This window comes from Amborella trichopoda, chromosome 4 (assembly GCF_054954075.1).
Source record: "Amborella trichopoda isolate Santa Cruz 75 chromosome 4, AtrichopodaSantaCruz75HAP2 v2.0, whole genome shotgun sequence".
NCBI classification, from domain to species: domain Eukaryota; kingdom Viridiplantae; phylum Streptophyta; class Magnoliopsida; order Amborellales; family Amborellaceae; genus Amborella; species Amborella trichopoda.
Window position 1 is genome coordinate 32,954,174 of NC_142339.1, and position 12,911 is coordinate 32,967,084.

Consider the following 12,911-nt stretch of genomic DNA (forward strand, 5'->3'; position numbering starts at 1 on the left):
ATCTTTCCAGTTATCAAACACGCCCCTGGCGTTTAAAGCCCTCTACAACTTTTTTTATTTTGGTTTATATTTCTTAATATTTCTCGGATGTCGCTTCTATCAATCTGGACCCCATTGTTGGGCGGACGTATCCAGACTCCCCCATCGAGTTTTCCAATCGCTCCATTGATCCAACCACCAAAACCCTAGATCCAAACAGGCTCCATTGATAATCGATTCGGAACCCGATTAAAAGACTTAATCAAGTTTCAAATTTGGCTACATTCCCCTCCCAAGGACTATCAAGTTAAACTTCCCGAATCTGAAGAAAATCCCAACCGAAGTTCAAATCCGAGCCCTATAAACCACGCGGACCCGCCAAAGGGTCTTCTTCATCTATTATTAAATATATTAATTATTTATAATACTTAATCGCCCCACTTTTAGTTGTTCTTCTCGAAATCTTCCGTAAAAAATCTAGAGATTCGCATTCACTCAAACATTAGCCCGAATGCAACCTCAACCTTATTAGTTATGCTAAAAGATTTCCTACTCCCGTGGTAGTGTACTATCCATCTACTCCATCGGGTAAAACTTATATCTTTTAGATCCTAAATTTTGGGATATGATGTCTAGAATAGAACTCAAAGACTAACCTCAAAGAAAAATAAAAATTAATCTCGATGTAAATGTGCTTAAAGAAACAAGGCATCTCAAGATTGCAAAACCACCTAAATACTGGAGTGAATGATCTAGTTATTCAAGAACTCAAAATTCAAAAAATTTTCTTTAAAAATAATCATCTAATTATAATTAGATTGGTCTAAAAATTTCGAATAAAAATTTCTAGAGAGATTTGTCAAAGAGAACAAATATGTAGTATACTCACGAGGGAGCATATTACACACGCTCTTTACATGCACCGCTGGAGCACGAAAAGCGCCACTTTTTGTTCCCTTCGCACTTTTTTTTTTACGTCCTTTCTACACTCTTCCCCGTATGGAGCCTAGGCTCTAAACATTCAAATTAAAGCTTACCTTCAAATAGCATCCAGATGGTTTTATTATTGAAAATATTTATGATAGCCTTAAAATATATTTTTATTTTTATTAATAAAGTTTAAAGTTTAGAAAATAATACATATCATCTATAAAAACTTGAAAATTAATGGTCCAAAAATACGTTATAAAATATACTATTTTCAATGCTTGAAATCTTTTTCTTTTTCATGTCCATGCATTTGTTGAGATGATCAATTTGAAGATATTTGAATATCAAAACGATCTAGTAAATTTTTTTAGATGGGCACTAATTTGATTGTTTAGAGCGTAGGCTCCATATACTTTTCCCTTTTTTTTTGTTTTCTATTAAATCTCATCTGTCATTTTTATAATATTCCACGTAAACAGGGGAAAAGCGAGATATTTTCTACTCCTCGAAAATATCTGATGTTGGAAAGGGCCAGATATTACCGACACGAGTGACGTGGCGTTCGCTGACTGTGATGACACGTGTAAAGTTCAGCCAAATGGAACGATTTAAGTCCCCTTCATGGGCGCCCATTTTGCTTTGCCCGTCTTTTGTTGCTGTTTCGGTTTTGCAGAGGAGAGAGAGAGAGAGTTCAGGTTCGTTTTTTATATGGGATTCCATGGCTTTGAACCGGTTTGATGGTGGCGATTCCTCCAAATCTGGTGGCTCTGCTAAATCTGGAGGAGATTCCTGTAAGGTCATGGCTACTCGGATCTATGACCCAAATCAGAGGATGGAAGTTTTGGCTTCTGAAATGGGGAACCCTCGCGAGATAAATGTCACACAAGCCAATTCTGGGGATCCATCTAAACCGGTAATTCATCTATTTTTATTTTTTTTGGCTTCGCCTTGCTGTTTTGTGTGTCTGAAATATTTATTATTATTATTTTGGAAGACTTGTTTGTTATGGTTTTTGTTTGAAAAGCTGGTAATTGTTTCAGATATTAGAAAATGTTGTTGTCCATGCCTTGGACATTTGATGCTAATGTTCATTATTGATATCCATTTTTGTTGCAAATTTCATCTCTTTTCTGAGGGGGAAGCTGCATTTTCAAAGAATTTTTGTTTTCCATTCCCTGTGAATATGATTGCTTGTTAACATGATGCTATATAAGCTAATAAGGCTAGAGATTTGGGTTTCTGATTCAGTTTTCTTTCTTACCTGTTTTATTTACATTGGGTATTTGGAAAATGCCTCCAGTTGCAGAGCATGATGGTCAGATTCATTATTTTATGTACGTTGCATTATTCGCTTTGCATTCCTTGCATTCTACAGAATGTTGGTAGCTTGGACAGAGTTGGCTAGATCTTATCTTGATCTAATGCCTTATATTCTCTGTACATTGATGAAGTTCTGAGGTTATCTGGAACTATCTCACCTCTTCTTTAGATGACCAATCTAAGTTATTGCTCCCTCGATTTTGTCTTATCATACTCCGGGGCTCATTTATGCACTTTTTTTTCATGTTATCAGGTGAATCTCCCCATCTCGCTATTTTTTGTTCACCTACAAATGAATTTGGTCATTTTGTTCAGATGTAGTTCACTCTGTTAGCTCTAGTTCTGGCCTATGCTTCTTTCTGGCCCAATTGTCAGCAATTCTCATGGTTTTCTTGCATTGTTGCTTCTTTAGGTTGTACATCTTTCGTTGACATAGACCTTCTTTGGCATCAAATTTTCCCAACTCCTGCTAAAAACCTCTCTTCTTGTAAATGCTATAAGCACACCCTATTAGTGTCTGCCTGTTGCTCTCTTTGAGAGGGCAGAGTTTAGAATTTAGCATGAGGCGATATATATTCTGTGGGCACCAAGAAGTAGGTTTTTGTTAGTTTTCTAGAAGTAGTTTTTTGTTATTTTTCTACGTGCCCTCACGAGGGGAGACATTCACATGAATGAATGATCCTGGCATTGTGTATGTGTTATTTTAGGAAATTGTGTCCATCATTGTTTTCTAATCCCTGCAAACTATACTGGATGTTGGTTGGTATTACAAGGTTTCTTGTGAAATTGGGCATTGGAAGTCAATGTGTTCTATCGTCTCACGAAATGGCTAGGTGAGAATAAGAGTTAAACAAGAAACTTGGAATTTGGTATAAGAGCTTCATAGCCCTAGGCGATAGTTATAGAGTGGGCCCAGTTCAAGCCTGCATGGCTCAACAAGGCTAGCTGACCCAACCCTATCAGGCTCAGATTTGGGTCCGATACCATTGTGGAGCAGGTGAGGCCCAGCCTAGACACCCTGGTCCACTTCATAGTTGGCCATGCTTCAACTCAGTGGGCTTTGTCTATTGGTCTTTAGTTGGATCGGTCCAGGCCTTGCCCATATACCAATGAAGACCAAAATGTTCTTCTATATTTTAATTTAAATAGAAAGATTAAGGATGGGGGAAGGTAGACTTATGTATGCTGGCCATGTGCAACATTGGCCCAATACAACACCATTTAGGAGGAGCGATTTGGTTCAAGTCGACGATTCTAAAACGGAAAGGGGAAGGTCCAAAAGGATATGGATGGAAGTAGTGAGAAGAGATAGTAAATTATGGTCTGACTGAGGGTATGACCCTTGATAGAGCAGAATGGGGGAATAGGATTTGTGTAGCCGACCCCAAGTAGTTGGGATAAGGCTTGGATGATGATGGTAATGATGATGAAATAGAAAGATTAAGGATATTTTCATTTTCCATTAGAAGTTTTTTGGAATTCAAACTTTGATATGAGCAATCTATGGTCAATGTCATTGGATGGTGTTATATAGTGTTATTAGAAGCGGACTGGTCATCAACAAGTAAGGGGTTTGTTCTAGTCAAAATTGGTATAACCGCCAAACATACTAAATCGTTTTTAAAAGGACATAGTTACATTGCCAAAAAGTTATGAAATATATTATATAAAAGATTTAAAATATGGATTTTGTTGGTTTGACCAACCAAAATTGGTCAAACATTCGTTCTGCTCAGATTTCAATGAAATCGTGTTTTTGCATTGGAGCAAACTGGCTAAAGCAAGCCTGGTTACCCACTGGGCAAGCCCAGTTTGGTTTTGACCTAACTTGAACCCTTCCTTACGGCCTAGATAAGAGTCTAAAGTTTCAAAGAAATATGAACTGGTTGTGATTAGGGTAGTAGGAGCTTTGGCTGGGCCGAGGTAGATTAGTGCCCAGCCTATGACAAAAGGGCCTTGACCCTAGCTTGGCCCAACCCAGGTCAAGCCTGAACCAAGGTAGCCTTGGTCCAGCCCATTTTGGAAAGCTTTGGAAACCTTGAAACTTGAGCCCACCCTGCTCAGCTGGATTTTCTTTTGCCACCCAAACAAGCAGTACAAAATTAATCGATTATACAATACTTGTAGTTTTTTTTCTAATGCCATAATTTTAGGAACTAGATTGAAAGGGTCTTAAATAGAAAGAGAAATAAAAATTTAATAAATTCGAATTGCATTCAGTGCAAGAAAAGAAAGAGATAAATAATTGAAAGATGGATTTTGTGTTATATAGAAATAAATAAAGAGGAGATTAAGAAAAAGGTCTTACCAATTCAAAATTGAATTGATATCAAAATAGAAAGATTAGAAGAGGGGATAAAATTGATCTTGGGAAGTCTAAATAAATTGATACTAGAATGAAAAGATATAAGGAGATAAAGAGAATTAGAAGGTGAGAGGGAGAAAAGAGAAAGGAAGTTACTAAAGAAAGAGACTTGCCATGAACAAAAGAGGGAATTAACTTTTTAAGAGAGAGAGAGAGAGAGAGAGAGAGAGAGAGAGAGAGAGAGAGGAGTGACCACACATAATGGGTCAGGCCGGCTTGCGGCCTCATGCTCCGTGACCAAGCACAGCCTGCTAAGTTAATTAGTAAGGCATTCCCTTAGGGTTTCCTTGAGAACTGTATCTGAAATCAGTGGATCAAACTGAAATCATATTGTTTTGATTGGTGTTAAAGAAGGTATGCCCTAGAAATCATATGCATAGAAAGTGAGAGAGTGGGAATCTGACCTACGAATCGTCAATGTATGGAATTACTCACATTGATAAAATATCTTTATTTATTTATTTTTTTTGTCTGTGATGGGGCCATATCTGTTCCTTGATTATGTAGGAGTGGGCTGTGGGTCATCAATGGACGATCTTGCCACTCTCCCGTGTCACATTACCCTCTCTTTCCTCATGATTTTGTTTATGCTTGCTTACTTGTACAAATAAGTACCAGTTGCCCACTTCAGACGTTCACATTAATTATCGAAGCAGGTGTACCGTGATGACCTGCTCTAATCACAATTTAGCATACCTTTCCATCCCAAGCAGTGTTTTAAGAAGTAAATGAGTTGACTTGGTAGTTACCCGATTTAACTCACCTAAGGCCTTATGAGCCAGAGACTCCACCATGTCTTATTTGAGACTCTCTGAGTCGCGTCTTCTAGCCTTTGGCTCGGGAACCTACAAGTGACCCAAGTGTGAGTTTTGAAATGTTGGTCCAAACTTGCCATAACCCAGCTCTTGTGACTGGCATGCTAAGTGACCTGTATACTCTCTCATAGAATCTAAGAAATAGCTCATCCTTACTTCTTAGCACCTAGATCTAAAGACCTAAAGCTAAACCAAATAACCACATTCAACATCAATGGCAGGAATTGCATGCACCCGTTAAGTACACTTGCAGAGTGCTCTTATAAGATCAATTCACATTTACGCCAGTGGTCACATCTGGCAGCTTAGGTGAGTTGTACATGTCATTCAATTGAGTCCTAAACTCATAGGAATGGATTCACATGTGCCTCCATGGATAATTAAGGGTGTCTGGATACTTCATGCATAAATTGTGGGAAGATGACACCACAACATCCCAGCTGTTAATTCAACACTCAGTAGTTAATCTCTATGGCATTCTCAATATTGCAATATTTGATACGTGCTATTTGGAACAATCGGTAGACGATACATATGAAAACATGTAATAAAGATGAATTTATTATGATGGCCTAAAAGATGGCCAAAAGAACGAGAATGTAGCATTTGGATTACTTGAATCAAATGATTTTAAAGGCCCCCACGATTTCCTTCCATTTCCACTTGGTAAAGCTCACTTGGTCAATTGCTGAGCTTCAGGGCTTGAACATACCTCCTAACCAGGTAAACTCTAAAGCTTTAGTGAGAGGACCGACTATAATCTTGCCAGTCTGAAGATGGCCAATTACAATGCATTCCCTTGTTGCATTCTTGATCCAATGAATATGTGGCTTCTTGTGTTTTGACTTGGAGTAAAATCTTGGCCCTTAATCATAGCATTAGTTGAATGATTTCACAATGAATAAGCAATGATCCAGAAACATAGTCCGTAACCTGAAGTTCAATGAACAATAGCTACAACACAATCACCTTTGGGCCTCCAAAGCAGTCCATGGTGAAAATAGGCAAGAAACACTGCTTTTTCCTTGGGTGCACAAGCCTGGGTTTTGCTGGGACATGCCTTGTTGTATTACCGTGAAGAATATGTTACTTGACGTCCAGACCAAAGGTCTTGATGAGGTAGAAAATATAGTGTACTTAAAAAAGAGTAGCTAAAAAGAGTGAATAAAAAAAGAAAACAGTGAATACCCCCCTTCCCAATAAATTTCCCTAAAACAAATCAAAGAAATCTCTCAAATCTGAAGTGGGCAGAATGAAAATCAAGAGATAGCAACTTTTGGAAGAAATTGGGAGGTTCGTGCCAAATCTGGGCAGAGGTAGCAGCAGCTCCAATTCTAGCAAGATCTGCAACCTTGATGCTCGCTTCGTAGGTGTGAGGGAGTCTGATCTGAGTCAATCTCCTTATGTTGTTAAGAAATACTCGAGATGGTCCTAAATTTCCTCCCTGAGGTCACCTTACCAGGCACACATATTGTTACAAGATGTAAATCCGCTTCAAACCCTAAGTTCTGCACTTGCAAGGATTGAGCAATTGGATGCTAAGTTGTTTTGCCTGAAGCTTGGCATAATTGTTAGTTCCCATAGTCAGACCAGCAAAGGCATCATGCAATTCTCCCTTGGGATTTTCTAAGAATACCATCTATGCCAGCTCATCCGTTGCTGCTTGTTCCATCATTATCGTGCTTGTAAATGCAAGACTGCTCAATGCCGCTCTATGGCATAGTACTGTCATATACATGAAAATATGTCTTGATTGGATTTAGATACATCTGAGTCTTCAATCCAATCATCTTTCTTAAATTCCTCCAACATGAGGTCATACCCCCGTGACTAATTGTAGGAGCCCTCCAACATGAGGTCATACCCCCGTGGAGTAATTGTAAGAGCCCTTGTACCCTTATCAGTTTGATTTGAAGAATGAATTTCTTTATGATAATATGGAGGAGGAATCATATATGTAGCATCAATGCTCTGACATTCTACTTATCCATGAGTTATGTTTAGATCCTATATTAGCTTGCAAAGCATGTTTTTGTTGCCTTGGGTTTTAGGAGGAATTCTTTATGTGTCTGTGGATCTTTTTCTAAAGGGAAATGGCTTCTTATATTGTATTTTAGAAGAGAGGACTCACATAGAATATTTGCATAGACGATTTGATACAGTTCAATATGCTCCTCGGTGTTGCCCTCATCTTTAAGAATTGGCTGTCATCATAAGTATAATATTGGATTTTTGACTAAAGCTTTATGCATTTATGTGCTCCATTGGAAATGCGTGAAAGGTAGTGGAATGTGGGTATTTTCTAGGTGATTCCACTTTGTAAGTGGTGGTCCAAGGTTATCAATTGTTGTGTCTTGGTTAAATCAGCATGGATAAAGTTTGGCTCCCTAATTCTCCTTCACTTGCCTTGTTTTAAAGGTTCAGAGTGCGTTTAACCTTAGAACGAACATATTGAAGCCATACGGTGTAATGCAGTTTCTATAAATAACTATGGTTAGGCCATCTAGGGTTACATAGTTTCTACAACTATGGAGTTGGACATTGGTCAATTGCTAGGTAGGAAATTCATATCTTTTGTGCTATTTTTGGGATGTCCTATCAAAGCTTATTCTTTGAATGCGATAAGAAGGCTCAAAAGTGAGAGAGTGGCTTATTTGATCATGGGCCTGTTGTTCTCAGTCCTTTCATGAGACATCACATGGAATTAGGAAATCTCTGCAGCATAGAGAGTTCATGCTGCTTTAAGAGTGAAGCTGTCTAATGTCTGGAAACTATTGTAACTTTCCTGTAGTATAACGGAATTATTATTTGTCAAAAAATTGGCCCATGATGGTATCTATCTACATGTCCTATCAAGTTCATTGCATCATTATATGTTTCTAATTGTAGGTAATCGGTAAATCTGTCAAATCTGAACTTACATTTCTCTGAGAAATGATGGAAAGAGCAAAACAGAATCGTTGGCTGTCTATTTTTAAGTTCTTCAACCATTTAACTTTTAGGATATTATTTGGTTCTGCAACTTGAGCATTGTTACAGGTCTCATTTTTTGTTTCTTGAATTCATTTTTTTATTCTTGTTGAAACTGACTTGTTCTTGTGCTAATTACTTCAGATGGTTACTTCTAGTTCTGCGGAATGGACAAATGAGAAACACAGTTCATATCTTAACTCAATAGAGGCATTGTTCGTTAAACAATTATATGAGGAAGAGTATTGTCCCTTGGATTTGGGTGGTCGACAGTCAAGGAGACAAAAACTGCCGAACAGAAACCCTGATCAGCCAAAGGCCAAACTCCAGCTTCCAATTACACCAGTATGGATATTTCTTGTAGTTTTGTAATAAACGGAAACAATGATAGTTCCTATTAGTAGCATGAGTAGTTCTTCTGTGAGCTATTTTTAATTTATGGGGCAGTAGACCATAGTACCTCCACCATCAGACGTTGTCAAGGTACAGTTGGGCTTTTTCTCTCCTTCAAAATCTGTCAAAGTTTTGACACATTTTGAGTGGAGAAATGACAGTCCCCAACTGTCTGCCCTTAACGTCGGAATGTTGAGGAAGCTGTTTATATGGATGCAGAATATGAATAGGTACCATGATGTATTTTCTCTTTACACAGATTTTTTTCCCTTGTTTTAGTCCTGAAATTTTATTTCATTGAACTCCAGATTGTGGCAAAGGATGGGTGGCATAAAGATAAACTGAGAGAAAATCAGGATCAAGGCAAGTCACGATATAGATCTCAGTCTTTGGTTTCTAATCATTGGTTCTTTCCTTTTGCATCGATGCCCTCTTCCAAGGCTTTGGAAGAAACTTCTTCCAAGGTGAGGGAAAATGGTGCTTCCATTCTTGAACGAAACCAATCAGTAGGACCTGATTGTGGAAGAGAAGCCCATGAATTACTTGCCAACTCAGAAAAAATTTCAGCTGGGCATCGTGGCATGTATCGACAGAAACGTGTGGGCTGCAATAAAGGTAACCTTCAATTCTCACTTATAAATCCTATGTTATATTTCTGCATATGGGGATCTGAATTGACGTTCATGTGATAAGTTCCATGCAAGCTTTTCTATTGAGATTTCCATTTTGTTAAATTTACAATATAAGTGATTTAACTTTCATGAGACACTATTACACTGCTCTTACTACAAATTCATGAGTTTACATTTTCTAAGAAACTGGAATAGGAGCTCGTAGTTGATTCTGTCTCCATTGATGCTCTCATGCGTTTAAACTCTGATTGCAAGCCCATAAGAAACTGGAACAAACGAGACTGATTTTGTGCTTTAGCAACAACCTCGTAGTTGACTCTATCTCCATTGAGTTCATCTCATTCCATATGCCTGTAAGAGTATTAAAATGAATCTTGAAAAGATAAAGTCCCCTTTTGTCTTCATACTTTAGTTTTTAAGTATATGGGGATAAGCAATGTTTGTTTGAGAGCACTTGGCTGATATATGAGGTTGTACCCAATTTTGGTTTAACCAAATTCATAATCCATGACGCAATACAACTCTCTGTCACAAGTTAATTCTTGTGCCCCTTCATCAGTAGCCTGGGGAATAGACCCATCAATATAACCCTACAACTTTCTTCCCATAAGAAAGCGTCGCATCTAGAAGGATCACAAACTGTAGTTCTTTCCATTAAGACTGGAAAAGATAATTGTGCTCTTTGTAGTGTTCTTATTCGCTATAATATGGGACAGGAAAATTGATAAAATTTCTATTAAAAAATTAAATAAATTGAATTTAGTTGTATCCAATAGCTGTGGAAAGTTTATAACAATATGGTCCCAAAATTTAATTTAGCCAACATCTACAATATAAACAAAACTGGTAGACTGGAACTTCCAAAAACATGCTCCAAAACAGGAAGGACGACCAAAGGAAAAAGAACTTTTTTAATGATTGTTCAAATCAAACAACAATTCAGTTCAAGTCAAACAACCCTTCCATGTGATGACAAATCAAGATAAAAGACAAAATTGTATATGTATCCTTTTAACCATTTCATAGTGATAACAAGTCACCCCTTCCAGGACGTGTTAAAGGTAGCACCTCAAACACCTAATTCGATCTAATGCTCATTAGAAGATTTGTTATACATACCAAAGCTGCCAGTTGTAGAGCTTGAGAGCTACGCTATTAAGAGAGTTGATATTGTCAGGAAAGTGCTCAGCAGTGACTTAGTGGTGTAGGTTCTTGGTGTCACAGTTGCTCTTGCTGAGAGAGAGAGAGAGAGAGAGAGAGAGAGAGAGAGAGATGTAAAACAGTAACGCAATCCAATTATTAGCCTTCACACATTGGAGATTTGTGAGCAGTTATGGACAATGAATTACCAGGCAGTATGAGATGAACTACAAGACAGCAGCAGATGAATCTTATAGATTGTTATGGATTTGAGACCATATTAGATTTTGCGGAGGGTAATAAGCTGGTGTAGCAAGAAAGAGAGGAAGACCATCTTGATCAATTTGCATTGCAAAGAATGAATCTCTAAAAAGGCTTATATACAATGTATATTTTTGAGTTGGATCAAACTATCGCTATGTTTTTATGTAATGGTAACACTAGACATTGTGGATGTGGATAATATTGTAGAAAATGCTCATTAATCTTGAGGTATTTTTTAACTCTTCCAAGTCTACCTTGTATGCTCTATTTTTGCCTTAATTGTTCATTCGTACATGAATTATGTGACATCCATATCTTTAGGGGTTAGTTATCAATTTGTGATTCTCAAATTTCCTTCATGATCAATTTTAAATATTTAACATTAGATTGATACACAGTGAGTTGTTTTGATTTCCATGTACTGACCCACCTTCATTTTGACATTGTATGCAGAGGGTTCAGATCAAAACTTCGTGGATGATGGAAAGAGAAAAGAGGAACACTCATTTGGAATGGGACAGCAGAAAAAGAGGAGTATTCATGAAGCTGTTGCTTCCGCAATGGATCAGGTAACTAAATATAGATTCATTCACCTAGTTCTTATCACTCATTTAATGCAAATAATCCAAATTTTATTCAATGAGGTTCTGTATCGATGCTCTGCATTTGACCATTTACTGACCAACCAAACTTATCATAATTCGCATTATCAAATTCCCCTTACAGGTGGTTCCTGTGGGTGGAGCTCCATTGTCAGTTGAAACTAATGAGAACCATGCTTCTCTATTGAGACCAGACGATATGGACATTCCTCGGAAATCGGATGCTTCGAAAGGCTTTCCTTTCTCGGTGTTTCCTTTTTGAGAAAGATCAGTAATGAAGTGTGACAAGGGAGACCATACATTTGAGATGGAACTTGAAGATGGAAAATGGAATCATCTTCAGACACTTCGATGAATGACTGCAGTTCTTGTTTTTCCTTTTCTGGCAACAGTAACATAACAATAGGCCATGTACGTAGATGTTGGGAAGTCAGGTAGTAGGCTGTAAGTGCAATGGGGAGTCCAGTTTGATTTTCTTTCTTTTTGTGTGTGTGTGTGTGTGGGTGGGTGGATGGGTGTGGGTGTGGGTGTGGGTGTGGGTGTGGGTGTGGGTGAGAGAGAAGGGGGGGAGGGGGATCCGTGAACAATCTTGCCAAAGTGAAGTAAATTCTAGTTGAATTTTTAATTTGTTCATTCATTTAGGAATTTGTCTTGGGAAACTGTTATAAGAAGAGAGGGTTCATTGCGCAATTGCCTTGAGAGCTTTTAGTTAGGGGACAGCTCTTACTAACACGATCCCATACTGGTAAATCATGTTGTATTTGTACTGGCAATATGTTTATACGGATCGCTGTAGCTGGCTTATTTGATCTAAATGACTTTACTCCTTACGTGTGGTTCCCATCTCACATCGAAAGATAAAAAAGTTACCAAACATGGCACATCATTTAACATAAAGTTTTCCAACTTCGAATGCACATATCCAATAAAGATTTTGGAATACAATGTATAATGTTGGTGTTTGTTCTTGGTTTGGTTGTGAGACAGAGTCCCTCCCAACCAAGTATTTGGAAATTCCTTTGCTAAATGGGAGATTGACAAGAGCAATTTGTGATATAATGACAGAGAGGTTTTAGATGATGCTTGACTCATGGAAAATGGGATATCTTTCGGTGGAAGGATAACTTTCACCAAGGCAACCATAACCCAATAGCTGGTTTATTGTTTCTCAATGTTTAGAGGCCCCAATGTTGTGAGTACTAGACAATCACAACTAATGAGAAACTTCCTTACTTCAAAAAAAAAAAAAAAAAAAAAAAAAGAAATCTCATTTTGTGGGATGGGACTTGGTTTGTACTCCAATAACGCTGGAGGATTGGCATTAGGAGGCTTAAGCCAGCACATGAGGCATTTCTCAATAAACTGTGGTGTCGGTAGCAGATGATAGACCGTTGCTCAGGAAGTTTGTTATCCAAGGAAAACATGGTCTTCATAAAGATGATCTTCTGATTAGAAAAATTTACACCGAATAGGGCAGCCTCTTACTCATGAAAAAGTATTG

General features: G+C 37.9%; 1 protein-coding gene across 1 annotated transcript; it reads left to right on the plus strand.

Moving 5' to 3' along the window:
* The first annotated feature begins 1,468 nt into the window (after positions 1-1,468).
* Positions 1,469-12,240, plus strand: LOC18431149 (uncharacterized). The gene is made up of 5 exons (XM_011623891.3): positions 1,469-1,822; positions 8,524-8,724; positions 9,081-9,387; positions 11,262-11,377; positions 11,535-12,240. Exons 1-5 carry the CDS (start codon positions 1,484-1,486, stop codon positions 11,670-11,672), a joined length of 1,101 nt encoding a protein of 366 aa, XP_011622193.2. The 5' UTR covers positions 1,469-1,483; the 3' UTR covers positions 11,673-12,240.
* Positions 12,241-12,911: the final 671 nt, after the last annotated feature.